At 42.1% G+C, this 27,964-nt stretch overlaps 1 protein-coding gene across 1 annotated transcript in view; it reads right to left on the bottom strand.

The window, feature by feature from the left end:
- WDR93 (WD repeat domain 93) overlaps positions 1-27,164 on the bottom strand; it is a 44,057-nt gene extending 16,893 nt beyond the window's left edge. Inside the window, 12 exon segments of the mRNA XM_035728152.1 lie at positions 547-718; positions 4,511-4,595; positions 12,447-12,485; positions 14,090-14,205; positions 15,913-15,991; positions 23,201-23,265; positions 25,851-26,043; positions 26,867-26,913; positions 26,916-26,984; positions 26,987-27,031; positions 27,034-27,094; positions 27,096-27,164. Of these exon segments, the coding sequence (XP_035584045.1) occupies positions 547-718; positions 4,511-4,595; positions 12,447-12,485; positions 14,090-14,205; positions 15,913-15,991; positions 23,201-23,265; positions 25,851-26,043; positions 26,867-26,913; positions 26,916-26,984; positions 26,987-27,031; positions 27,034-27,094; positions 27,096-27,164 (1,040 nt within the window).
- Positions 27,165-27,964: the final 800 nt, after the last annotated feature.

Genomic DNA, 27,964 nt, shown 5'->3' with positions numbered 1-27,964 from the left:
ATTCCTGAGGTCCAGCATAGCTGTGAGGACAGCTAGTTCCTAAAACCAGCTCCACCATGTTCAAAGACTTGGGCTCAGTTTCTACAATCACAGCAGGGGGATCTTGAGCCCTACCTGCTGCCGGAGGTTATAAAGGAAGGTATTTTAGTAATTATACGTTAACATATTACATTTAGAAAGACTGGATGGAAATTGAGGAAATCTGAAGAGTGTGACTTTTATTTCTCTCTTTAGGGTCTTCTGTGTTGTCTAGATAATCAGGAAAACAAGTTTTTAAGACATGATGTGCATAAAATTATAAAATCAACTCCTCATCTGCATACATGTCTATCCCCTCTTTGAAATCCGTGTGATCAGACTCTGTTCTAATGTATTCGAACAATCTCCACACACCTTTTCAAAAGATCTGCTGAAATTCTCAGAAAAATCCCCCAAGCCAGGAGGAGCTTTTAGACTTCGGATGAATTCGAGGGCTTGTGTCGATTGCTGCGTGTGCCCCCACAGCTCGCGGGGATCGGGGTGCCCCTGCGGCCTCTGCCCGCTCACCTGGGTGGCTCCTCTTCCCACTCCTTGTCCAGGTACTTCTGGTGTGAGGCGAGGAAGATGGCCGCCAGCTGCTCCCACTGACTGTCTTTGATGAAGTGGTTCTGCCCGGAGCCCAGCCCGTAGTAGTCCTCTACCTTTGCGAACACTTCCAGGGGGCTTTTAAATGTGGTACCTCGGTTGAAAAGATTCCAGAATTGGTCAAACCATGGGACTTCCCCCTTCCTGATGTTCTCTCCTTCCTCCGTGCTTCCGGGTTTCCTGTGGAATCCCTCATCCTCAGAAATCCATCTGGGAGCCCAGCGTTCGGCCTTCTCCCTGCCTCTTTCCGACCCCGGCTGCTCAGGGAGCGCAGGCAGCTGCCGTCCCTCCTCCTGCTCCTACCGCCCCATCCCACCATCACTTCCTGTTTCCGATTTACCGGATCCGCAGAGGAGGCCAAGGAAATGTTCAGGAGGTCACTAGAGGCCTCAGACCACCGCTGCTGTCCTCCCAGCTCAGCAAGGCCCCAAACCTGCCAGTTATGGTCACTACTGAGCCGCTGCTGAAGGCCCACCTAAGCTGACAGTCCTGCCCCCTACCTGTGTTCACATCTACCCAACTACCGTCCTTCAAAAACCTCTCCGCCACTTTTCTTACCACTCCACTTCCCCTGAAACCTTTCATTTCCTTCTTTTTCAACTGTTCCTAAATCCACAGTAAAACTGGGCGATTGGTTTTTCTGGGTGCCCGCCCCAGCTTTCAGAACTCTGCTCTCTTTGGAGGGTGCCCAGGAGGCCGCGCAGTGCCCCAGGTCCCCTTCCCCAGAGGCAACCAGAGACGACTGGTTTCTGGAATTCACTGCTACAAGGAGACCCCTTCTGTTTAAACAGATGGTAACATATGATACACTGGTACTTCCCGGAAGTGTGCTCCCAGATCAGCAGGGATCCGGCAGGCTCAACCGGAACTTGTTAGAAATACAGATTCTTGGGCTCCACCCCAGGCTGAAACGGAAACTCTGTGGGTGGGGCCCAGCAATTTGGGTTCTAACAAGTTCTCCAGGCGAGTCTGATCCCTATGTTTGAGAATTGCTCTTAGACACTAGCACTTTTGCATTTTTCACTCACAGTAGCTTGGAGAGCTCTTCATATCAGTACTATAGAGCTTCCTCATTGTTGCTTGTTTTCATTCACTAAGCATTTTTATTGTGAAATATAACACATTCAGCAAAGAGCATAAAAAATATATATCTTAATAAATTATTACAAGGCAAACATCTGTCTCTACTCAGGTCCAGAGACAAGACATCAGCTGCTCCCTAGAAGCTCCGCAAAGGCCTGTCTCGAGTCACAACCTCCTGGGAAGAGCAGCAACCACTCTCTTGGCTTCTATGTAAGCACTGCGTGACATTTATTTTACTTCTGCTATCTAAATGTGCATCTAAACGCGATAGCTTTGTTTCACCTGATTTTGAACTGTATACACAAATGGAATTGTATACAGTGTTAACTCTATGTCTGCCCTCTTTGGCTTAGTACTCTTCCTGAGATTTGGCCATTTTGTTGTGGAGAGCTGTAGTTTATTCCTTTTTATCGATAGTATTCCATCAAGTGAATGAATATATGACTGTTTCTTTATCTGTCCTATCGTTGATGGACATTTCGGTTGTTCCATGTTGGGGGCTACTGAAAAATCACGCCACTGTTACCATTCTTGTCATTTTGGTTGTTCCATGTTGAGGGCTACTGAAAAATCACACCACTGTTACCATTCTTGTATATGTCTGTCAATGCCTGGTGCACATTTACTTGTAAACCTATCAGGTGTATACCTAGAAGGAGGGGGACTGCTTCACCCTGGTTTGCTCAGAAGTTCCCTAGTGTTAGCACTGAAAGCCGCACATCCCAGGAAACCCCTCAGCCCCCGGCAAGCTGGAACGGTTGGTCATACGGCCTAGGAGTGTAAGCGCTGGGTCTCAGGGTATAAATTATCGTCAACATTACTAGATCATACCAAACTGTTTTCCAGAGTGATTGTACTGACTTTCACTGGTCCAGTGTATGAGAGTGGTTAGTCCACATCCTCACCAACTTGGTACCGTCAGCCTCTTTCCATTGTTGCCATTCTGGTGGGTGTGGAGTGGTAGCTCATTATGGTCTTAATTTGCATTTCCCTGATAACTAAGGATGTGGAGTACATATGTTCATATGTTTATCGGCCATTTGAATAATCTCTTGCCTGTTTTATACTAGATTATCTCTTTTCCTTAATAAGTTGTAGGAATTCTGTATATACTCTTGATATGGACTATTCATATGTTTTACGTGTTTTGCAAATCTTCTCCCACTATGTGGCTTGCTCTTTCATGCTTTTAATGATGTCTTTGGGTAACTAGAAGTCCTTAATTTTAGTAGCCACATTTATCAAATTTTTCTTTTATTATAAGGGCTTTTTGTGTTTGTTTTGTGTGTTTTGTTTAAAAAGTCTTTCCCTACCCAGAAGTCATAAAGATATTGTCTTATATTAATTTTTAAAAGCTTTATTGTTGGGGCGGCTGAGGGCTCAGTCAGTTAAGTGTCTATCTTCGGCTCAGGTCATGATCTCAGGGTCCTGGGATCAAGCCCTGCATCAGGCTCCCTGCTTGGCGACAGGGCAGTCTGCTTCTCCCTCTCCCTCTGCCCCTCCCCCCACTCGTGCTCGCTCACGCGTTCTCTCTCTCTCTCTCTCAAATAAATAAAATCTTTTTAAAAATTTCAAAAGCTTTATTGTTTTCTCTTTCCTATTTACTTCCATGGTTCAACTGGAATTTATTTTTGTGTATGGCATGAGGCAGGAGTCAAGTCTCACTTTTGTTTCCATATGGACAAGCAGTACCATTTACTGAAATGACCATCCTTTCTCCACTGCTCTGGAGTGTCACCCCTCAGGTATCAAGTGGCCACTAATGCCTGGGTCTGTTCTGGCCTCTATATTTCATTCATCTATTTTTCTATCTTGTCTTAATCACTGTATCAGCTTTATAATAAATCTTGATGGAGCATCATCATGTTCTTTTTATGAGAGTGAATTGGATATTCTTGTCCTTTAGAATTTCCTTCTTTGTTTTTTTTGTTTTGTTTTGTTTTATTTATTCATGAGAGGCAGAGGGAGAAGCAGGCTCCCCGCTGAGCAGGGAGCCCGATGTGGGACTCGATCCCAGGATCCTGGGATCATGACCTGAGCCGAAGGCAGACGCTTAACCATCTGAGCCACCCAGGCGCCCTCCTTCTTTGTTTTTAATGGTTGCAAAATATTCCTTTGGATGGGTGTATCAGATTTTATTTAACTAGTTTTCTGCGTCTATAAATACTGCTGCAGTGAACATTCTAGATCTTTGATGTCTTGTGCAGGTATTGAAAGGATAGACTGTCCTCTGCCTACAGTGGACTTCTCCTCTGCTCCTCATGACCTACCCCCACTTATCTTTCAAAACCTTCCCAAATGTCCCATCCTTTGATAAAGACTTTGCCTCTCTGTGGGCAGAGTTAGTCACTGTTTCCTCTATGTTTTCATGGTCCTAGATGTTCCCCATTGCTGCACTTATCATATCCTACAATGCTGGTTTCCTCTTACTCTTCCTTGGTAGAACTGCAGCTTTTAGAGCACAAGATCTACTCATCTGTGTGCTTGGTGCATTATTGGCACTCAGCAAATACTGATGAATGAACTAACGTAAGAATATAGAAATGAATAAACTCCAGCTAGAAGTCTGTCTTTCCTGATTTCCCAATTCTGTTAGTTAGCTGTATCCTTGTAACATTTATATTTTTTTGTCTTTAGATCCCAGAGCTTATGACTTAAAAAATTTTTCCTTTCAGAATTATACTTGTAATTTAGATATTGCTGCTAATAAATAGAAAAGATGGGAAATGTGGAGAAAGGCAAAGAAAGAAAAAACAGAAATTAATGGCAGAAGGAAAGAGAGTGTTAGTTGAATTATACTAACCTGTAACTGGTTTGGGTGGTTTGATCTTCATTATGTGAACTGGAAGACTCAGCTTAATGTCTCCTCTAAAACAAACGTTCATATCCTATGGTAAGGAAGAGGCACAGCTAATAAGCCAACAAAGGAGATATAACAGAATCATTAAAAACATATCCAAAAGAAGACAGAAAAAGAGGGGAAAGCAAGAAAAACAGGTGGAACAAATTGAAAGTAAATAGCAAAGAGATAGTCTTAAATCCAAACACATCAACAATCACATTAAATATAAATGGCCTAACTACCCCAATTAAAAGGTAATTGTATAAAAATTGTAAAAGAAAGACCCAACTACATGCTGTCAAAAAGAAATTCATTTTAAATACAAAGACAACAATATATTTAAAGTATAGGAAAAGATACATCTTGTAAAACTAATCAAAAGAAAGCTGGGGTGACTATATTAATATCTGACATAATAGATTTCAGAGCAAAGAATATTACCAGGGATCAAAGATTCACTGAATAATGATGAAATGGTCAATTCATCAAGGAGACATAACATTCCAAATGTTTATGCACCTAGTAACAGAGCTTCAAAGTACGTGAAGCAAAGACTCATAGAAGTGAAAGCAGAAATAGATAAATCTGTAATCTTAGAGCTCTGAACACTCTCCCAATAACTGATAGAATAGACAGAAAATCAGAATGATTTTCTATATAGTAAGGATATAGAAGGAAAAGCAGTAAAGATATGGGAGACTTACATAACTTGACCAACAACAGCTGAATACACATTCTTTTCAAGTGCACATAGAACAGCTACCAAGATAAACCATATCCTGGGCATGATACAAATCTTAATAAATGTAAAAGGTTTCAAATTCTATGAAGCATGTTCTCCAATCACAATGGAATTAAATTAGAAATCACAAAAAATAAAGATATCTGGAACATCTCCAGTATTTAGACCCTAAATAATATGCTTCTAAATAATTCATTGGTAAAAAAATAAATCAAAAAGCAAATTAGGAAGTATTTTTTTCTTAAAATAACATCAAAATTTAAAGGAAGCAGCTAACACAGTACTTAGCTGTAGTTTATAGCACTAAATGCCCATATCAGAAAAGAAGATCTCAAATCAATGACCTAGCTTTCTACCTTAAGAAACTAGAAGACAAGAAAAAACTTAAACCTGAAGTAAGCAGATGAAAAAAAAAAAAAAAAAATCAAATTGGAAACTGGTGAGATAGAAAACACAAAAAATGGAGACAAAGAAATGAAACCAAAAGCTGGTTCTTTGATGAGATTAATAAAATTGACAAACCTCTAGCCAAGCTGATTAAGAAAAAAAGAGAGAAAACACAAATTACCAATATCAGAAATGGGGGGCACTTGAGTGGCTCTGTCAGTTGAGTGTCCCACTCTTGATTTTGGCTCAGGTCATGATCTCAGGGTTGTGTGATAAAGTCCCCCATCGGACTCTACAATCAGTGGGGAATCTGCTTGGGGTTCTCTCTCCCTCTCTCTCTGCCCCTCCCCCCCCCCAGCTCTCTCTCTCTCTCTCTCTCTCTCTCTCTCTCTCAGATCAATCAACAAACAAACCAATATCAGGAATGAAGAAGACGACATCAAAACAGATTTTACAGGGGTGCTTGGGTGGCTTAGTCTGGATTCAGCTCAGGTCATGATCTTGGAGTCATGGGATCAAGACCCACCTCAGTCTCTGCATTCATCATGGAGTCAGCTTGAGTTTCTTTCCCTCTGCCCCTCCCCCTGCTCACTCCCTGCTTCTCTAAAATAAATAAGTAAATAAATAATCTTTTTTAAAAAACAGATTTTACAGATAATGAAAGGATAACAAGGGATTACAAACTACTTTAAGCCAATACATTTGACAGCTTACATAATATGGACAAATTCCTTAAAAGACACGAAATACAAAAGTTTGCTTAAGAAGAAAGAGATAAAACCCTTTGTCACTCAAGACATCGAATTTGTAGTTCCACAAAGAAAACTCCACAGCTTTATTGGTTAATTCTATCAAACATTTTAGGAAGAAATTACACCAATTCTATACAGACTCTTCCAGAAAATAGAATGGGAATACTCCAACTTACTAAACAAGGCCAGCATCACCCTGATACCACAACCAAAGATGTTACAAGAAAATAAAACCGGGGTGCCTGGCAGGATCAGTCAATGGAACGTGTGACTCTTGATCTCGGGTTTGAGTTCAAACCCCACGTTGGGTTTAGAGATTACTTAAAAATAAAATCTTAAGAAAAGGAAAGAAAACGAAACATATCCTTCAGGAACATAGATGTGAAATTTATTAAGAAAATATTGGTGGGCGCCTGGGTGGCTCAGTTGGTTAAGCGACTGCCTTCGGCTCAGGTCATGATCCTGGAGTCCCAGGATCGAGTCCCGCATCGGGCTCCCTGCTCAGCGGGGAGTCTGCTTCTCCCTCTGACCTTCTTCCCTCTCATGCTCTCTCTCTACCATTCTCTCTCTCTCAATAAATAAATAAAAATCTTTAAAAAAAAAAGAAAATATTGGCAAGTTAAAATTGGTAAGTTGGATCTATGAACAGTTTCTTTAAAAAATAAAAAGAAGGCACACATAAATAACAGTAAGAACAAGAAAAGGGACTAACTTAAGAGACAGGTTTTTATTTTTATACTGTAGGACAAACATATTTACATAGGTATATATATATTTATATATACCTATATATCTACACTAATAAATGAATTGTGACTGAAATCGGCTCAAAAATATTTTTAATTTTGAAATTTAAAAGATAATATGGGACTTTTTTAGACCTAGAGGGTAAAAAAGGAAATATCCAGCCTTCTTTACAAGGCTAGCATAACACTAACACCAAACGCTGATAAGAAAACCACAAAGAAAAATAGCTCTACAAGCCAATCTCATGTTTGAACATGGATACTATCCATGAACACCAAACTATCATTTTGGTCTGCTAATATCTTATTTAGGACTTTAATATTAGCAAAGCAAGCTGACAGTGTAATTAAATGAATTATTACCAAGTATGGATTACCCAAGAATGGAAGGAAGAATGTTTCAACATTAGAAAATCTATTAATGCAATCCACTACATTAGCAGATTAAAGGAGAAAAACTCCTCTCAAAAGATGAGGAGGAAGTATTTGCTGAAGGTCAATATCTATTCTTAATTTAAAAAAAAACACGCTTAGCAAACAAAGGCTAGAGGGACACATGCTTAACTGATAAAGGATATTTATGTCAAACACCTATAGTAAGCTTCACGCACAATGGTGAAACACTTGGAGTGTCCCAGTTAGGTCCTGGATAGTGTACTATCACCACAACTATTCAGAATTTTACTAGAAATCCTAGAAAATAGAACAAGGCAAGAACAATAAATAAGTAGGAGGAATAAATACTTGAAGGAGGAAAAGTTGTCAGTATTTACAGTTATGATTGTCTAGCTAGAAAATCCAACAGTGTCAGCTGACAAACCATTAGAACTTCAGTAAAGAGGCCAAGAGTCCTGAGACTCAGGTAAAGGAAGTGAGGCACCCAGGTATGAAATTTAAGGAGGCACTCACTCTTAGGTGCTCACCCTGTGCTTGCGTGACCCTGACAGTATCTACGTTTTGTTGACCTCATCCAAATACAAGATCGACATACAAAAATCAATAACTTTGATTTTTTCTTAAAATAACATCAAAATTTAAAGGAAGCAGCTAACACAGTACTTAGCTGTAGTACATCCAAATACAAGATCGACATACAAAAATCAATAACTTCCCTATGCACTAGTGCAGTGGACATTTGTCATCCTTTTGGCTATCCAGCCCTCAACATACAAATACAAGATCGACATCCAAATACAAGATCGACATACAAAATACAAGATCGACATACAAAAATACAAGATCGACATACAAAAATCAATAACTTCCCTATGCACTAGTGCAGTGGACATTTGTCATCCTTTTGGCTATCCAGCCCTCAACACGCTTCCTACTTTGAGGGGGCTCCCCTAATTGTGTGAGTCTGGAAGAATCAGCCTCCCTCTAAGGAACTGAAGGAGCCAGATTCTTCTTTCTGTCCCTTGGAGTGTTGGGCGTTGACATATGACCTACACTCAACCAGCTGTGTGTTCCTGCCTAAAACTCTGACTCTTGAGGAAGTGACACGGAGATCTAGAAACAGTAGAGAAATTATTTACAGCGGAGGTGGCCATGTCAAGAGCCCAGTGACAGAGCCATCATGGAAAGCCCAGCATCAGCTTTGGTGGCTGTGTCTCTTGGGGGTGGTGATGTTCAGGAGCGGTGGTAGTGTGGAGTCCTGGCTACAATGTTTTCACTGCCTACCCTCCCTTGGTTCCTTCCAATTTCCTGAAACTTGATATCCTTCCAATTTCTTTGCTGCAACTAAGGACCTGATGAATACTGATACAGCCACGGACTAGCAATAACTATCTGGAAAATATAGTTGGGAACATTTAACATTTAATACCTCTCCTTCCTGAAACCCCATTAAAATGACAGAAAGGTGCTTTTTCGAAAGGGAATAAACTCATAAGGAATAAGAGAATAAAAAGACAAAGCAAGAAAATTTTGAAGTTGGAAAGCAGGTGGCTAAATGATTTAGCAGACCCAAGAAAATCAGATCTGAACCAGTAGGGGAGAAAGCCTGGGAGCCATCTGATTCATACCACAAACACCCTAAGACTCAAGAAAATGTCAGCTCCAGGTGTCTCGAGTGGAAATGCCAGTGGGGTCAGCAACAGGATTGGCTGAAAATCTCTTTAAGAAGCATTTAAACTCTTAGACTCCCTAACTCCACGCAGCCAACAGAATGAAGTTAAAATTGACATACTGAACATAGTCAGTATGTCACCCCACCCCACCCCCAAGGTGTCTTCCCCACAAGCCTCTGCAACTCAGGTGAGAGTTGCAATTAAATAGGCCCCCAGCACCTGCTTAAATCAGGGGCCCCGCCCACATCCCTTTCCCCGGGAGCTACACCCAGTGTGTAGGCATCATGCGCCATAGCTTTTCACTCTGTCTGTGAGCATCTGTGAGCGTGTCAATTTATTTTATACATACATTAGCAATATGTGTTCTAAGGTATCAGAAGAGCCTAATGAGAGGTTATTTTGGGAGGCTGGGAATACTCAAATTTTTTCCATATAAATTAATGCTAATTCCTCCTTCACTTTACACTTTTGGCTTAGGAAAGGTTTTCATAGGAACGCTCTCCTTTCAGATAGCAGGAGAAAACCTGTGCTGTCCAAGACACTGACATGAGTTTTCCCAACACTAAAGCCCAGTTGGGGGCACTCTTTAGCAAAACCACAGTCAGCCAGCCCCACCCCATGCCCAAAGGACTAGCTTCCTGTCAGTTCCCTATTGACTCCTTCTCTTATGAGTAGAGAGCCAAGTACCACCAGGGACAAGTGAGGAGAGCATCTCTTCAGAAAGCCAGAGACCAAAACAAATAGGAAGAAAAAAGCAACTTGGGGAAAATAGACCATCCATGGAGAAGAAACACCGACAATTATCATAAATGTTTTTAGGGAAGGCCATAGTAATTCATTAAATAAACAAACAATCAGAACAAAAAGGGAGGCTCTTGTAAATGAAAGTTTGATAGCAAAAATGGAAAAACTCAGTGAGAGAGTGGAGAGACTGAGGCCAATGAGCTTTCCCCAAAGGTCAACAACAACAAAAGTATGGAAAATAGAACAGAAAATAAGCAGGTGGGGGGGGTTGGCATTGATGAGATTAGAACCCCGGCAGTTTCGCTCCAAAGTTCATTAAGGTCCTGGTGTAGGCAGATGAATATTGTAATGGGGCAGGATAAAAAGCATAGACAAATATACAGGAATGATAAAAGATCACATTTCAAAACAAATGGGAAAAGATGAATTACTCAAGGATATTTGTGTGATGATTGGCTATTTGAAAAAAATAGATAAAAGTTGACCCCCTTCTCACTCCATTCACAAAAGATACTCCCCTGTGAATTAGAGTGAAATGTCAAAAACAAAACTCTGAAATTATTAGAAGAAACCACAGGAGAACTTATTTATAACCTTGAGGTGGGGAAAGCCTTCTTCAGTGCAATGAGTATTTAAAAAAAAAAAAAAAGAAAATTCTGACTGTATCCAAACCTAAAACTTCTTTTTTTTCTCCCCTCCCTTTTTCTTTTGAGAGAGAGAGTGTGTGCATGCACACGCAGTGGGGAGGAACAAAAGGAGGGGGAGAGAGAGCCCCAAGTGAGGCTCAATCTCACGATCCTGAGATCATGACCTGAGCCAAATCGAGTTGGACACCCAACTGACTGAGCTATCCGGGCGCCCCAAACCTAAAACTTCTTTACAATAGAAAAGCACATGAACAAAGGAAAAAGGGAAACAACGAATTGGAAGCAAATATATAACAAGACAACGATACAGGCAGGCAATTCAAAAGAAACCCTCAGTGGCCAATAAAAAATATGAAAGAGATCAATGAAAATTACACGAGATGCCATTTTGTTCCATCAGTTTACAAAAAAAAAAAAAGATAATATCAAGGTCAGAGAAGCTGTGGAGAAATTGATTAAATGTAAATTGTCATGCCACTTTGGGGGGGCAATTTAGCAGTATCTACATTAACACTAAAAATGCACGTACCTGAATGCTCAGAAGCACCTGGTATACAAAGAATTTACAAAGATTTTCACTGTGTTATGTAAAAGCCATAAATTGGGAATATCCTCAGTATCATCAATAGACTCATACCCCAAATAAGCTGTGGTATATCCATAATATGGAACAGAATACAAGAGGTGAAAAGAACAAAGTAGGTTTATTTGACATTGAAAAACTTTGCCAATAAGTTGATGAGTAAAAAAAAAAAAAAAAAGCAAGGTTGTAAGAAAATAGAAATAGTATAGGAAATTCTCATAAAACAAAAAAATAGAAAAAAATTTCCCATAGAAAAGACATTCCCATAAAACAAAACTATATTTTTTTTAAGATAAATGAAGGTAAGAATCTAAATACACACTGAAGATTGAGAAAACACACCTCAGGCTAATAATGGTGAGGACCTGTGGAGACAGCTGCTCTCTCTGAATTACCTGGCTTTTCCCAGAATGATATGTTCACATATTGTTTGTATAATGTGAAATATAACGTAATTTAAAAAGAGGGAAAACAGAGGGCTCTCAAGAGACTTCCATGTGGAGGTGACCTCTACTCTACTGGCAAGCCTGAGTCCTCCCAAGAGCGGAGCCTCTGGAAAGTATGGTGTGCTCTTGGCCTCAAAGAGAGAGCTGGGAAGCTCCAGGGAAGCCTCTAGTTCCCTAAGGTATCCCAATACAAAGATGAAACCCCTCAGGAAACTTGCCTTGGGGGACTGGGCTGTTATTTTGGCAGGTGCAAATTGGGTCTCATGGGGCCTGAGGATATATGATTTGGGGGCCTCTGTAAAAAAAAGACAACCCAAAATTTTGAGCACAAAATGCCCATGGCTATCCTAATACCACCCAGTATGGAGTAAATGGTGACAGGGGAAGTGTGAGTGAAAAGAGAGAATAGTCTTAAGTGACTGTGGTTAAAATTTTACTTTTGCCAATTTTATAAAACTATATGACCATGTGAACACATTGTTAGGGTCCCTTGCAGGACCTTGGAAGGGGCCATACAAGCGAGGGGCCCTGAAATTTCACCTCCCTTATCTTCCTGGAAACCCATCTCTGGACAAATGCCTTGGGTCAATTATCCTCAAGGACAGGGGGCCTTCTTCCGTGGATATGAGGCACAAGATTAAGTCACAGAGAATCTGAAAATAGTGCCCTGGGGGGAACATTTTACTAGTATACTTGGTATTTAAAGTACATTTCAAGTCAAAATAAAAACCAGTGGCATGCAACCTAAATCTCCCTGGAGATTTTCTTTAAAGTTCCTTACCATTTCTAAATTCTCTGAAGTCATGGGTTCAAGAGTATTCTGAGGAGAAAAGTGAGAATTTAATTCACAATAGGCTTGGTGTATGTGCCCCCTCCCCTTTAATCTCTTTCTCCCCATCACTGTTGTCAGTAGTGAACTCATCCTGTAGACACAGAGGACTGATATTTGCGTGGTCCCCAGGCCCGCAGGATTTTAACACAGGATCCCTACTATCCAGGATCTTAGAATGTAGGAGGGGAAACTGGAAATAATGATAGGAAGAAATATGAATGAACAGAGGTAAGGCGATCAGTCAGGAGCCCATTCCAAAAATCTAAGCTGAAGCAAATATTTCTGATTGGCAAAATATATTGGCGATGTTGACAATTTTATTTAACCGACTCTAAACATAACTCATAGTTACCAGGACTACCCCTGCAACTGGTGTTAGTTGGTGCCTTCTCGGTGTATGGAAACAGTGATTTATGGTGAGAAACATCTCCATTCCAAGGTGGTTTTCCCAGCTGGATAATAAATCAAGCCCTCAAAAAAATCTACCTATGGGGCATTGAGTATGATGCTGTGGTGTTGGTTCATAAGAAGCAGGAGATACGTTCTTAACAATCCAGAAATTTAGCATCTAGTTAACTAAAAAAAAACTTCCGTGAACAAAAGGATAACTAAAAATCAAGGTAGTATATGGGAAGTGCCAAAAAAGGGGTATAAGAAATAAATTCTGTAAGAGTTTAGAGGAGGAAGATCTCTGGGCTGGTGACTCTTCAGGGATCAGGACTACACCCCACTTTGAAGACATTCACTGGGGAGAAAAGGCCCTTCTTTGAAGCCACTCAGTGAGCTCAGCAGTGAATGTGAGTCTGTCTCGCTCTCCTGTATTAATAATTTCACAATTCTTTAGCACCTGATACAGTGCATTTTAAAGGCACACCCAATTAATAATTGTTGTTGGCTAAAAAATAACAGGTGCACATTGGATAGATAAGCAAATTAAGTTTCAAAATAGTATTTACTGAGGAACTATATTTTAAAGACAGAGCACAAGGCCCAGGGATCACATGTAACTAAACTGAAATGGGGGTGCCTGGCAGGCTCAGTCGTCCGTGGAGTGTGCGACTCTTGATCTCGGGGTCGTGAGTTCAAGCCCTATGTTGGGCATAGAGATGACTTTTTAAAAATTTTAAAAATAAAAAAATAAACTGAAATGGTAGAGCTCCTACTTTGTAAAAATAGTATGAAGAACAAATGTATTCCTATATATTGAGAACAACCAGTTTATACCATAATCTGGGAAATTCAGGGAGGCATGAAAGGGTTATTTCAGTCCAGATGGGGGAAAAAATTACCAATGAGGCAGGAATCAGGACAAAAGACCGTTCTCCCAGAGAAATGCCTGGGAGTGGTCTTGGTGGAGAGGCAACTCTCAGGCAAGAGAGAGTGGGGCTCCCACTACTGAGGACACTTCTACTTTTTAATATATTATTTTAACCAAAGCAAATCGATTTTGGAGCCATGGGCCAGTGTGCCTGCAGTCCTCTCTTACAGCCTCCATAAGGCCCCATTCGTCCTGAAATCCCAAGGAGGATTTAGGCTAGATGTGCGTCAAGGGGAGGGAGAAACATCCGTGGAAAACAGGGACTGTTTCCTACCAGTTGTGGCTGTCTGACTTTTTTCTTCGGATTTAGAGCAGGTTGGGGGTGCTCCACTTCCTTGAGCCAAGACTCCTTGGGCAATTTATACACATCCAGCCAAGTATCTCCGGCCCCTGCATTGGGAAACCAAGGAGCCATTGAGCAACTGTGAGCAGGCCACAAGATTCCTATGAGGAACGGCCTGTCTTCTCAGAACCCCCGGCACAGGGACCAGCAGGGACCCTTGTAACAGCCACTTGGGCAAACGGAAGGAGACACGGTCCTGCAGTGGGTCGCTGCCAGTCCTCAGGCCACCGCCCTCTGAAGGAAACCAGGCTCCTCACACTCACAGCACTGATATCACAGTTTTGAACCAAGCTGTCTGCTCTGCCCGGTCCCCATGTTTTCTAGGTTCCAAGTGGTAAGTTACACCGACATTTTGTCATACAGCTTTTCCTGTCAGGGGAGGAAGGCGGTATTATAGAGTCCGTAACTCTATAATGGGTACGGCTGAGGGCTAGAATTGGGAGAGATCCCTCCGGAGCGTCCTTCTGATATTTGAGGAAATGACCACCCATGGACGTGGTTGTGGGGCTTTAACTTGTCACAGAAACACGTTCAGCTTCTACACCCAATACCTGTCAACCTGGGAAGGGTTACTTCCCCTTGGTTTGGGGCTCTGGCTAAGTGTTTCCTTTAACACGTAATCATCTGGACATCTGGACATCTGGACTTCAGGCTTCTAGCCTCCAGTCCTGGGAGAGAATAAATATCTTTTGTTTTAAACCACCTGGTTTGTGGTACTTTGTTGGGGCCTAGGAAATATGACAAAGTATAAAAGCTTCCTTTGATGCCTAAAGCATTATAAAGTATATAAGCACTTAACATTTTAGGGGCCTGTGGCAAGAATATAGAGGTGCATATACAGTTATGTCTAAATATTTAAAAGTTAAAACTCACGCTAACAGTCACTTGAATAAAAGAGTAAAAGATGTTCTATCACCTCAGTAATAATGACAGCAGGTAAGATCCAAGGATGAATGATAGATTGGTGGGTTATACTTTAAGGGGAAAAGGGATATATGCATAGTCTCAAAGTATCTCCCCCCAAATCTTTATCAGTTACTGTGGTGCTTTCAACATATGCCCCCACATTCTTTGATTCTCCTGCCTCCAGGAAGGGATGCTTAAATCCTCTGCCCTTGAGTGTGACCCGGACGTAGTGACTTGCTTCTAACACAGGATGGGAAGGGAAAAGCAGTATCTTAACAGTAGAGGAATCTGGCAGACACCAATTAACTAGGTGATGTTGCTAGCACATACCCCCAATATACAACGACACCTCTGTGGCATCTCCCCCAAATCCGTAACCCTGGTTGAATCATGAGAAACACAGCAGGCAAACTGAAATTGGGCGACATGGTACAAAATATCTGACCGGTATTCTTCAAAGGTGTCAAGGTCATGAAAACAAAGAAAGACCGAGAAATTGTCACAGATCGGAGTAGACTAAGAAGACATGATGACTAAATAGAATATGATATCCTGGGTTGAGCCTTGGAACAAAAATAGTAGTGGAAAATGGGCAAAATCTGAAAAAAAAAATCCCACCACCTGTAGTTAATAGTATTATACCAATGTCATTGCTTGATTTTGACAAATGTACCGTGGTCATGTTAAATGTTGGTATTGGAAAAGCTGGGTGAAGGGTCCAGGGGAACCCTGTACCTATCTTTACAACTCTCCTGTCAATTGTTTCTAAATAAAAGGTTTGAAAAAAGGTGGTTATCTGGAAGAGACTACAAATCTGAACCTTCTTATCAGCCTTCGGTTAATCTTGCCTTGTAGGAGGAAAGCTGCGAAGTCCCCTCCTTGAGAGATCTCCATCTTTATACAGGTGGTTTGCTTGCTGGCATCATCCTGAAAAGAAGAGAAGGGCTGATGGAGTAAGCTCAGCCTGACGACGGAGAGGAATGTGTTTCAGGGTCTTTTGTGGGTCGCACCAGGGAACATAAATCCTCTTAGAGCTTGAGACATGAAAAGATGCCTCAAACTGCTTCATACTTCCCATTTTTGTACAGCAGTTGGACAAGATCGTATATAAAGACGTGGAATTTCGATTTCCTGCCTAAAGGTTTTGGACATATTTCCTGGTTTCTTAAATACTCCTGATGATTGTGGTGATTACATACTATCTGTTCTCCTGGTCATCTCTGCAAACTCTAAAGACCTACGCCAGCACTCAGTTGTTCAAAATGAGTCGAACTCAGTTCTATACGACACTGAAAACCGGTCAGGTGTTGGGGAAAGGCTCTAGCTGGACTGCAACAGTGTCTTCGTCTGTTCAGGCTGCTATAACAAAATACCATAGACTGGCTGGCTCATAAACAATAAATCTTTATCTCTCACAGTCCTGGAGGCTGAAAAGCCAAGATTTCCAGATTTCAAGAATCTGGCCGATTCAGTGCCTGGGGAGAGCCCGTTTGCTGGTTTGTAGACTTCCTGCCTGCCACCTTCTCAGGGTGCCCTCTCATGGTGGAAGGGTTGAAGGAGCTCTCTTGGGCCTCATCTAAGGGGCACTCATCCCATTTATGAAGGCTCTGCCTTCATGACCTAAACGCTTCCCAAAGGCCCCACCTCCTAATACCATCCCACTGGGGATAGGATTTTCAACCTGAATTCTGTGGGGATGCAAACATTCAGTCCATAGCAAGAAGAGACTGACTGTAACCCTAGTATGAAATCTGCTCAAATTTCAGGCCAGGTGAGAGACTCAATGTTCATGGTTGTCCGTGGCTTGCTTTTTCATTTTCTTAATTGTATCTTTATAATAATGAAGATAATTGTTATTAAGACCTTTGTTAATAGGTGTTTGCATTTTGTTGACTGTTTTTGAAAAAAAAATCAAGTTGTAATGTTTTATTACAAATTAAAAATGAGGTGCTTAAAATCTCAACTTGGCCAGGGGCACCTGGGTGGCTCAGTTGCTCGAGAGTCCAACTTTTGATTTTGGCTCAGGTGGTGAGATCAAGCCTCGAATCTGGCTCCACGCTGGGCATGGAGCCTGCATGGGATTCTCTCTCCCCTCTCTTTGCCTCTCCCCCACCACCCCAGGCTTGCTCTCTCTTTCTCTCTCTCTCTCCAAAAAAAATAAATAAATAAAAATAAAAATCTCAACTTGGCTAGATATGAAACAATTTAAAAACCTTTAAGGGTGTATCAAGAAAAACCAGACTTTTTGAAAAACCCATTTGGTATTACCAAAAAGAGATATCTTTAAGTAAAAATAAAAACCAGATGCTGCAGATAATGCCACTAGTTTTAGCTGTCTGGTCAACGGTAGAAAAACAAGCACTTAAGGTCTTCAGCGCCAGTCTTGTTTTCACTTCTTACCGCCAGAGTGTCAATTTCACCCACCCTCCCATCTCCACCCCCCACCCCGCCCCTCTGGCAACCACCAATTTGTTTTCTGTATTTAAGAGTCTGTTTCTTTTTTTCTCTGTTCATTTGTTTTGTTTCTGAGATTCCATATAAGAGTGAAATCATATGCTTTTGTCGTTCTCTGTCTGACTTATTTCACTTGGAATTATACCCTCTAGATCCATCCATGTTGCAAATGGCAAGATCTCATTCTTTTTTGTGGCTGAGTAATATTTCTATTGTGTCTGCATATACCACATCTTCTGTATCCGTTCATCTATCAGTGGACACTTGGGTCCTTCCATAATTCGGCTATTTTAAGTAATGCTGCAGTAAACACCGAGGTGCATATATCTTTTCAAATTAGTGTTTCGTTTTCTTTGGGTAAATTCCCAGGAGTGCAGTTACTGGATCATGTGGTATTTCTATTTTTAATTTTTTGAGGAATTTCCATACTGTTTTCCACAGTGACTGCACTGATTTACATTCCCACCAACAGTGCACAAGGGTTCCTTTTCTCCACATCCTTGCCAATTCTTGTTATTTCTTGTCTTTGATTCTAGGCATTCTGACAGGTGCAAGGTAAGATCTCATTGTGGTTTTTTCATTTGGATTTCCCTGATGATGAGTGATGTTAAGCATCTTCATGAGTCTGTTGGCCATCTGCATGTCTTCTTTGAAGAAATGTCTGTTCATATCTTCTGTCCATTTTTTAATTGGATTATTTATTTTTTGGGTGTTGAGTTGTAAAAGTTCTTTATATATTTTGGATACTAACTTTATCAGATAGGTCCTTTGCAAATATCTTCTCCCATTCTGTAGTTTGCCTTGTCATTTTGTTGATGGTTTCCTTTGCTGCGCAAAATCCTTTTATTTTGGTGTAGTCCAGATAGTTTATTTTTCGAGATCGCTCCTTGTTGGCTGACTGAAGTGCATGATGGTACAGGTGGTAAGCCTGCATTTGCTCAGCCCTGCCCTGCTCAGCCTCAGGAGCCGTGTAGTCTCATCTGAATTCTCAGCTGCTTTTGTCCCTTTGCCATCTTATGGCCTAGGTTTTCCGGGCATTTATATCAGCAGTAGAAGTGGAGGGGTTGAGGTGGCTGCTGATCTTGGGTCTCATCTCCTTGATTTTCCTTCTCCTATTCATTGCTGTCCTCTGTAGGCTGTCTTCAGTGAGAAGGGCCCATCCCCTGATACAGATTCTCTCACTGCTTATCTTAACATTATTCTCTCCCCATCTACCTGCTTCTGCACCCTGCTTGTCAACCCGCTCCATCCCTTCTGCACAGGAGGGTTGGTGTGGTGTGATGGGCTTCCGCAGGGTCTCCACCCACATGCAGGTGGGGACTGTCGCCTGTGCTGGGCCCAATGCTGTGGGGCCTGACCTTCAGGGGCATTCTCTGACCCCTCATTCCTTTCCTTACTCTCACGAGTCTGGAATTCTACTGGTCATTCCATGGCCCTAGACATGGACGGTGTTCACAGTGGTTCTCTTCTGCTGCGGATTAACTGCCTTGCACTGAACTCCACCAGGGCCTGTAAGGCCTACTGCCTCTGCACACTTTCTTCTCCAACAACATCAAACTCTTCCATCTCTCTATCTCCTATACCGAAAAGTCCCTTCTTGGGGTTACTCTTTATGGCAGTCGGCTATGCAAGTACATTCTGCTTGGTGTCCTTGCTGCTAATGAAACCATGTCTGTTCTGCACATGGAACCATCTGACTGGTCCCTAAACCTCTGTTGCCATGACCTCCTTGTCCCCACCAGCAGGTGCCACAGCTCCCTGCACTGCGGCAGGTGGCGTGGGTGGGGGCATGGCAGTGTGGGCGGGGCCATTGTGGAGGTCCCTGCTGGGTCTCTGCCCCACTGCTCAGGATTGTGGTCACTCTGGTATCGGCTGCGGCTCCTCCTGGGGTGTGAGGCTCCTCCTGGGGTGTAAGGGTCACTGACCAGCACCGGTGGGGCCACTCAAGGCCCTCAGGCTCCAGTCAGCTCCTGCTACAGAGTGAACTCTAATAACATCTTTTGATGAGAAGTTTTAATTTTTTAAAAATTACTATATCCCTAATAACATATACCAACTACACATGCTTAAAGTGTACAATTTGATGTTTTGACATATGTATACCCCTTGAAACCATCCCCACAGGACCATGAACATATCCATCACGCCCAAAAGTTTCCTCCTGCCCTTGGTAATCATCCCCTTCAACTTCCTCCCACCCTACCCCAGGCAAAAACTGATGTTCTCTGTGACTACATTAGTCTGTATTTTCTAGAATTTTATATAAATAGAATCATATGGTGTGGTCCACAATAGCCAAACTGTGGAAAGAGCCAAGATGTCCATCGACAGATGAATGGATAAAGAAGATGTGGTATATATACACAATGGAATATTATGCAGCCATCAGAAGGAATGAGAGCTTGCCATTTGCAACGACGTGGATGGAACTGGAGGGTGTTATGCTGAGTGAAATAAGTCAATCAGAGAAAGACATGTATCACATGACCTCACTGATATGAGGAATTCTTAATCTCAGGAAAGAAACTGAGGGTTGCTGGAGTGGTTGGGGGTGGGAGGGATGCGGTGGCTGGGTGATAGACATTGCGGAGGGTATGTGCTATGGTGAGCGCTGTGAATTGTGCAAGACTGTTGAATCACAGATCTGTACCTCTGAAACAAATAATGCAATATATGTTAAGAAAAAAAAAAGAAGAAGATAGCAGGAGGGGAAGAATGAAGGGGAGTAAATCGGAGGGGGAGACGAACTATGAGAGACGATGGACTCTGAAAAACAAACTGAGGGTTCTGGAGGGGAAGGGGGTTGGGGGGATGGGTTAGCCTGGTGATGGGTATTAAAGAGGGCACGTACTGCGTGGAGCACTGGGTGTTATGCACAAACAATGAATCATGGAACACTACATCAAGAACTAATGATGTAATGTATGGTGATTAGCATAACAATAAAAAACTTAAAAAAAAGAATGAGAAGGTATATGACAACAACTTACAAATGTAAAGGCTGGCAAATATCACTAACCTCACAAAATCTGGAAAAATAAAATAATATTGAATTAAAAAAAAAGAATCATATGGTGTGTACTCTTTTTGTGTCTGACTTCTTTCACTCAGCATAATTATTTTAAGATGTATCCATGTTGTTACGTGCACTAATAGTTCATTCCATTGTGTGGGTATACCACAATTTGCTTATCCACTCACCTGCTGATGGAGATTTGGGTGGCTTCCGGTTTTTATCTATGATACATGCAGCTGCTTATAAACATTCACGTACATGTGTTTGTATGGAGATATGCTCTCAGTTCTGTGTAAATATCAAGGGGTGGAACGCCCGGATCGTATGGTAGGTGCATGTTTAACATTTTTAAAAAACTGCCAAAAAGGGGCGCCTGGGTGGCTCAGTCGTTAAGTGGCTGCCTTCGGCTCAGGTCATGATCCCAGGGTGCTGGGATCGAGCCCTGCGTCGGGCTCCCTGCTCCGCGGGAAGCCTGCTTCTCCCTCTCCCACTCCCCCTGCTTGTGTTCCCTCTCTTGCTGTGTCTCTCTCTGTCAAATAAATAAATAAAATCTTAAAAAAAAAAAAAAAAACCTGCCAAAGGGGTACCTGGCTGGCTTAGTTGGATGAGTGTGCAACTCTTTTTTTTTTTAAAAAAGATTTTATTTATTTGACAGAGAGAGACACAATGAGAGAAGGAACACAAGCAGGGGGAGTGGGAGAGGGAGGAGCAGGCTTCCCGCGGAGCAGGGAGCCCGATGCGGGGCTCGATGCGGGGCTCGATGCGGGGCTCGATGCGGGGCTCGATGCGGGGCTCGATGCGGGGCTCGATGCGGGGCTCGATGCGGGGCTCGATCCCAGGACTCTGGGATCATGACCTGAGCCGAAGGCAGCCGCTTAACGACTGAGCCACCCAGGCGCCCCTGAGTGTGCAACTCTTGATATCAGGGTTGTGAGTTTGAGCCCCACGTTGGGTGTAGACATTACCTAAAAAAATTTAAAAAATAAAAAATAAAAAAAAACCCTGCCCAAATGATTGTACCATTGTACTTTACCACCAGCAGTGTATCAGAGTTCTGGCTGTTCTGTATCTCTGCCAACGCTGGTTACGGTCATTCTTTTTAATGTGAGGCATTCTAATGCCTGTGTAGTGGAGCTCACTGTGATTTTGACTTGCATTTTCCTAATGACTAAGGATGCTGAGCATCTTATTTACTTTCCATATATCTTCTTTGGTGAACTGCCTTTTCTTCTCAAACCCTTGCCCATTTTGAAAACTGGGTTGTTTATTGCCTTATTTTTAGTTTGCGTTTTTGAGAGTTCATCGCATGTTCTGGATACAAGTCATTTATCAGATAGGTGATTTACAAATATTTTCTCCCAGTCCACTGCTTGTCTTTTTATTCTTTACTAGTGTCATCTACAGAAGTTCTTGATTTTGATGAAATCCAACTTATCACTTTTTATTGTATGGGTTGTGCTTTTGATGTTGCAGCTAGAAACTCTTTGCCAATCCCAAGGTCGCAAGACTTCCTCCCATGTTTTCTTCTAGAGGTTTTATGATTTTAGATTTTACAGATAGACATGTGACCCACTTCAAGGTAATTTTTGTGTATGGTATGAGAATAAGAAATTTTTAACTTTGATGAAGTCCAATATCAATTTTTTCTTTTATATTTAGTGCTTTCCATGTCCTAAGAAATCTTTGCCTTCCCCAAGGTAGCTAAAATATTTTCCTGTGTTTTCTTCAAAAAGGATAATGTTTTTAGCCTTTACATTTAGACCTATAATCCATCTCAAATTATTTCTCATATATGGTGCAAAGTAGGGTGGAGGTTCATCTCCCCCCTACTTGTTAATCTAGCATTCCAGCATCATTTGTTGAAAATACTTTCTTTTCCACACTGACTTGCTTGATACCCATCAGTGGTATTTTTTACAAGTTAAACTGCAATTAAAAAATCTACTCTGAGCAATCCCTCTCTCTCTCTCTCTCCTTTTGGACTCATCAATTCACAAAACACTTTCCGAGACCCCACAGTATACAGGCAGTGTGCTAGGAACAAGGGATACGTGGGTGAATACGACATGTCCCCTGCCCAGGATGGTTACATCCAAGAGAATAAGTAGTCATACAAACAACTAAGTATGGAGGGTGGAGAAAACACTATGATAGAGATTCTGTTCTGTATGGGGGTGGACAGAGGAGGGAGACAACAGGTCCTTTTGGGCATCTCAGGGAAAGTATCTCAGAGAAGGAGATATCTGAGCTGGTCTTAAAGGAAATGTAAGGGAATGAGGGAAATTTAAGAGGCACACATAGTAGGTAGGGAGGCAAGGGGAGCACTCTGAGCAGAGGGAACAGCACAGGCAAGGGAATAGGATGTGAAGCAGCCTGGAAAATTTAGGGACTTGTAAATAGTTGCTGAATATTTGGTCTGGTGCTCAGTCTGGACTGGAGTTCCTTAGTGACTTTCTTCTCCCGACAACAGGGTAAATAAATCCAAAGCATTCAGCATGTACCCTCAGCTGGTGGGGGATCTTTAAACTGGATATTTTAGAGGAGGCTCTCTGTCCAGAGAGTCTCTTTCTACTCTAGGACAGCTGTCGTCACCTCCATAGTAAAAGTAAACTTCATTTGCTACAGCCTTTGGCCCAGCTCTGGAAAAAGAAAGAACAGGAACTTACCACTTCATTGATGGCTTTGATTAGGAAAAGCCCATCCTTATAGAAATAAAACAGTCTAGCAATACCTGAAACAGAGAATGTAAGAGAGACAAATGAATCAAAGAAGACTGGAATTTTGTATCTGACTTTCTGAATTATCATCTTGTGCTCACGAATTTTTTTAAATTTTTTATTGTTATGTTAATCACCATAATTACATCATTTGTTTTTGATGTAGTGTTCCATGATTCATTGTTTGTTCATAACACCCAGTGCTCCACGCAGAACGTGCCCTCTTTAATACCCATCACCAGGCTAACCCATCCCCCCACCCCCTCCCTCTAGAACCTTCAGTTTGTTTTTCAGAGTCCATCGTCTCTCATGGTTCGTCTCCCCCTCCGATTTACTCCCCTTCATTCTTCCCTCTCTGCTATCTTCTTCTTCTTTTTCTTTTCTCTTAACATATGTTGCATTATTTGTTTCAGAAGTACAGATCTGTGATTCAACAGTCTTGCACAATTCACAGCGCTTCCCATAGCACATACCCTCCCCAATGTCTATCACCCAGCCACCCCATCCCTCCCACCTGCCACCACTCCAGCAACCCTCAGTTTGTTTCCTGAGATTAAGAATTCCTCATATCAGTGAGGTCATATGGTACATGTCTTTCTCTGATTGACTTATTTCACTCAGCATAACACCCTCCAGTTCCATCCACGTCATTGCAAATGGCAAGCTCTCATTCCTTTTGATGGCTGCATAATATTCCATTGTGTATATATACCACATCTTCTTCATCCATTCATCTGTCGATGGACATCTTGGCTCTTTCCACAGTTTGGCTATTGTGGACATTGCTGCTATAAACATTGGGGTGCACGTACCCTTCGGATCCCTACATTTGTATCTTTGGGGTAAATACCCAGTAGTGCAATTGCTGGATCGTATGGTAGCTCTATTTTCAACTGTTTGAGGAACCTCCATACTGTTTTCCAGAGTGGTTGCACCAGCTTGCATTCCCACCAACAGTGTAGGAGGGTTCCCCTTTCTCCGCGTCCCTGCCAACATCTGTCGTTTCCTGACTTGTTAATTTTAGCCATTCTGACTGGTGTGAGGTGGGATCTGATGGAGGTTTTGATTTGGATTTCCCGATGCCGAGCGATGTGTGCTCACGGATTCTTAAGCCTCCTCCTGGCCTCTCCGTGGCACCTGCTGACTCAGTCTTCCTGGCTTCCTCCACCCCTGACTTGACATGTTCAGGCTGTTCCCCCTCCCAGGTCCTCTCTGCCGACCGTGGCCCATCCTCTTGCCTGAAGCCCGCTGTGAGACACTCCTAACTTGCCCAACACCCGTAATCCAGAAAGGCAAAGGCAAAGGGCCCACTGTGGGTGAAGATCTAGCTCAATCCAATAAACATCCGAGGGATAGCTGCTCCATGACCACAAACATGCCAGGGACAACCAAGGCAGTCTCCACCTTCACATGCATTACACTGAGGATCACACAGACGTGAAACCAAGCAGATGTAATGCAGTGATAAAATACACTCCTATCTTTAGACCAAACTCCTCTTGAGTATCAAATTTCCCCCTCTAGCCTCAATGCAGTGTATGCTCAAACTTATAGAAAAGTTTCGACAATAGTACCAAGAGTTCCCATATATCCCTTACCTAACTTCCCCAGTGATAGCATCTTACACAACCATAGTATGATTTTTCCTTTCATTTTAACAGCTTGTGCGTCGGTTCAGACTTTCATAATTTCTCTCCTTGATGAAAGCAACAGTTCTTCTTCGCCTCCCTTCCTCCTTCTTCCTTCCTTTCTCTCTTCTTTCTTTTTCTTTCTTCTTTCTTTCTTTTTCTTTCTTTCTTTCTTATTTCTTTCTTTCTTTCTTTCTTTCTTTCTTTCTTTTCTTTCTTTCTTTCTTTCTTCTTCTTTCTTTCTTTCTTTTTCTTTCTTCTTTCTTTCTTTCTTTCTTTCTTTCTTTTCTTTCCTTCCTTCCTTCCTTCCTTCCTTCTTTCTTTTCTTTCTTTCACAGAAGATAAAGTTTATTTGGAGATAGTACAGAATTGCATCCCTGGACAAGTGAACTAACTAAACAACCATATCTCTGCCTCTCATTTTGACTTGCTCCTACCATAGTGTCCTTCCTAAAATGCCAATCTGGTCAGGTCACTCTCCTGCAGAAACACTGTCCTCCATGACACTGTCTATGGTTCTGTGTACTATCATCCCCATGAGGCCCTGTTTCATCCTCAGGCTGAGGGGAAGAAAAATCCCTGGTTTATATGAGCAGTAGGATTTCTGAGTGCCCAAAGGGTGTGAACTCTGGGTCCACATTGGCTGGTTGGCATCCTGCCTGCGCCACTCACCTTCTACATTACCTCAAGTAAGTTATTTAACCTCAATGCCTTGGTTGCTTCTTTGAAAAACAGGGATAAGAAATTGTACTTACCTCCTAGGGCCATTGTGAAGGTTAGATGGGCTAACCTATGTGCAATGTTAGACTAGTGCTTGGCACATCATCCTGTTCTGTGGTTGTTAGTTAATACTACATGACCAAGGAGAACTCTCCAGGTCTGGCCCCACCCATACCTGGAAAGGAGATTAAACTGAACAGTCTACAGATAACTATAAATTCAGCTAAAAAAAAAAGAGGAAGAACATGTACCCGTTTCATCCACAGGAGCAATAAGTATTTCATTCCCCAAATCTGTGGTCCAGATGGAAGTGACATCAACTTTAAGTTTCTCCCAAATATATATTCGTTTAGCATTGTACAGATTATAGATGGAGAATCCTTTGGCTCCTCCAAAAAAGACATAGTCTTGGGAAATCGCCATACAATTTGGCATTTTGTTGAGCTGGGAAAACAAAAACAAAGAGAAAAGGAATTATTTTCAGCTGCCACCAGCTGCAAGATATGAGCTAACTTTTCAAAGAGCATGTGGGCCCTTCCTAGATATAATATCACCCCCAAACAGAACCCATCTAAATATCTTGCCCCAAAATCAAGAAAGTCATAGCATTCTACTTTTAGGAGAAAGGAGCCAGAGCAAACAAGTAAGTTGAGAATAAGTACACATTTACAACGCTAACCATAACCACAAGCCCTGTGATGAGTGGACAAGTGGCCCCATTCCCTGTACTTTTTTCATCTAGAATGCTGTGGAAAGAGCTATAGCTGAGACACTGGCAGATTCTCAACCATCAAGCAAGAGAGTGATTAATATATTCAGAAATATTTTTAAATAACAACAGAATAAAAAGACTTTCTGCATAATCTTCAACTAATCAGAACACCCATTCCTCCCAGGTAATTACTAGATCCATTTTAATCAACATCAGCATGCCTAGTAATCTTTCAAAAATGCACCTATCTTTTTTTTTTAAAGATTTTATTTTTTTATTTGAGAGAGAATGAGAGAGAGAGAGAGCATGAGAGGGGGGAGGGTCAGAGGGAGAAGCAGACTCCCCGCTGAGCAAGGAGCCCGATGCGGGACTCGATCCCGGGACCCAGGATCATGACCTGAGCCGAAGGCAGTCGCTTAACCAACTGAGCCACCCAGCGCCCCAAAATGCACATCTTAATGAGTAGGTTCACTGTAGGAGTTCCTTCCCTGGATCAGGTATTTTCATTTATTAACCTCAACTGGGAAACAGAACTCCTGGTCAGCTGCTCCATACCTTGCTTTCTACAAGTGGAGGGTAGGTTGTGGGCTGGGTCCGGTGAACTCAACGTCCCTCAGTGCATCCCTCTCCTGGATAACTTCCCAACATTTGTCAAACAGAAGGTTCACCATCTGTTGATCATGCGATAAGGCTGTGGCAGGGAATCCACCTCCTGACCCACTCTGCGAAGACATAATCATCTTCATCATCCTTAGGCCAGTCCTTCTCTGTTGGGGACGGCACCCTCCAGCAGCCCCTTTCTCATAAAACTGGAGAACCTCGTCTGGACTTGACTTCCTCTGGGGATTGACATCACAGAAGCTGCACTGGGAATGTCTAGGAAACTCTGAAAAGCTGATAAAGGAAGCAAGCAAAGGTACTTTGAGAAAAAAAGGGAAGTTACCAGAAGACAGCACATCATCCTCTCGAGCCCAACAACCCATGGGGACTATTTATTCTAGAGACTGGCACTTTTTCTTATTTATCACAGGATTGTTACCACATCACTAAAGAAATCTTCATATTATAAGGATATCAGCAGAAACGGGTATCAACGAGTCACATCTTCCAGGCCAGCTCAAGATGTCGGGTGCTATGGCACAGGGAGAGGAAATGTGGCATCCTTGTTGCCTTTCTCCAGCTTCTACTCAGAGAGTGTCTGTCTGGGTTCCAACTAGAATCCAACCGCTCTCCTACAACTTAGGTCTTCTCCTTCTTCCATCTCTGCAAGTGGCTGTGCCCAGGCCAGCTGGGTAGTGAGCCAGGACTGCTCTCCATCCTTTCCCTCGCCTCTGACCAGATGCCCTTCAAGCACTTTTAACCCTTGCTGTCTCATTTGGTCCTTTCTCTCTAGACCCATTGCTACCAACCGGGAGTTCTGTGGACTCAGTGCCAGGGCCTGTGAGATTTTTCTAGGGCCTACAGAAATGTTTGAAACTCAGGAAAAAAAAAAACAGACTAAAAGAAAACATAATCCTCACAAAATCAAAATAATTAAACATTCACAAAAATATTACAACTTATCAGCTCCCGTCTGCATGTGTGCATAACGTTTCAGTCCATAGAAAAGAACAAGTAATCTGAACTTCATAAATATTCAAAACTGTACAAATT

This window comes from Zalophus californianus, chromosome 6 (assembly GCF_009762305.2).
Source record: "Zalophus californianus isolate mZalCal1 chromosome 6, mZalCal1.pri.v2, whole genome shotgun sequence".
Taxonomy (NCBI): Eukaryota; Metazoa; Chordata; class Mammalia; order Carnivora; family Otariidae; genus Zalophus; species Zalophus californianus.
This window is presented reverse-complemented; position numbering and strand designations above follow the sequence as displayed.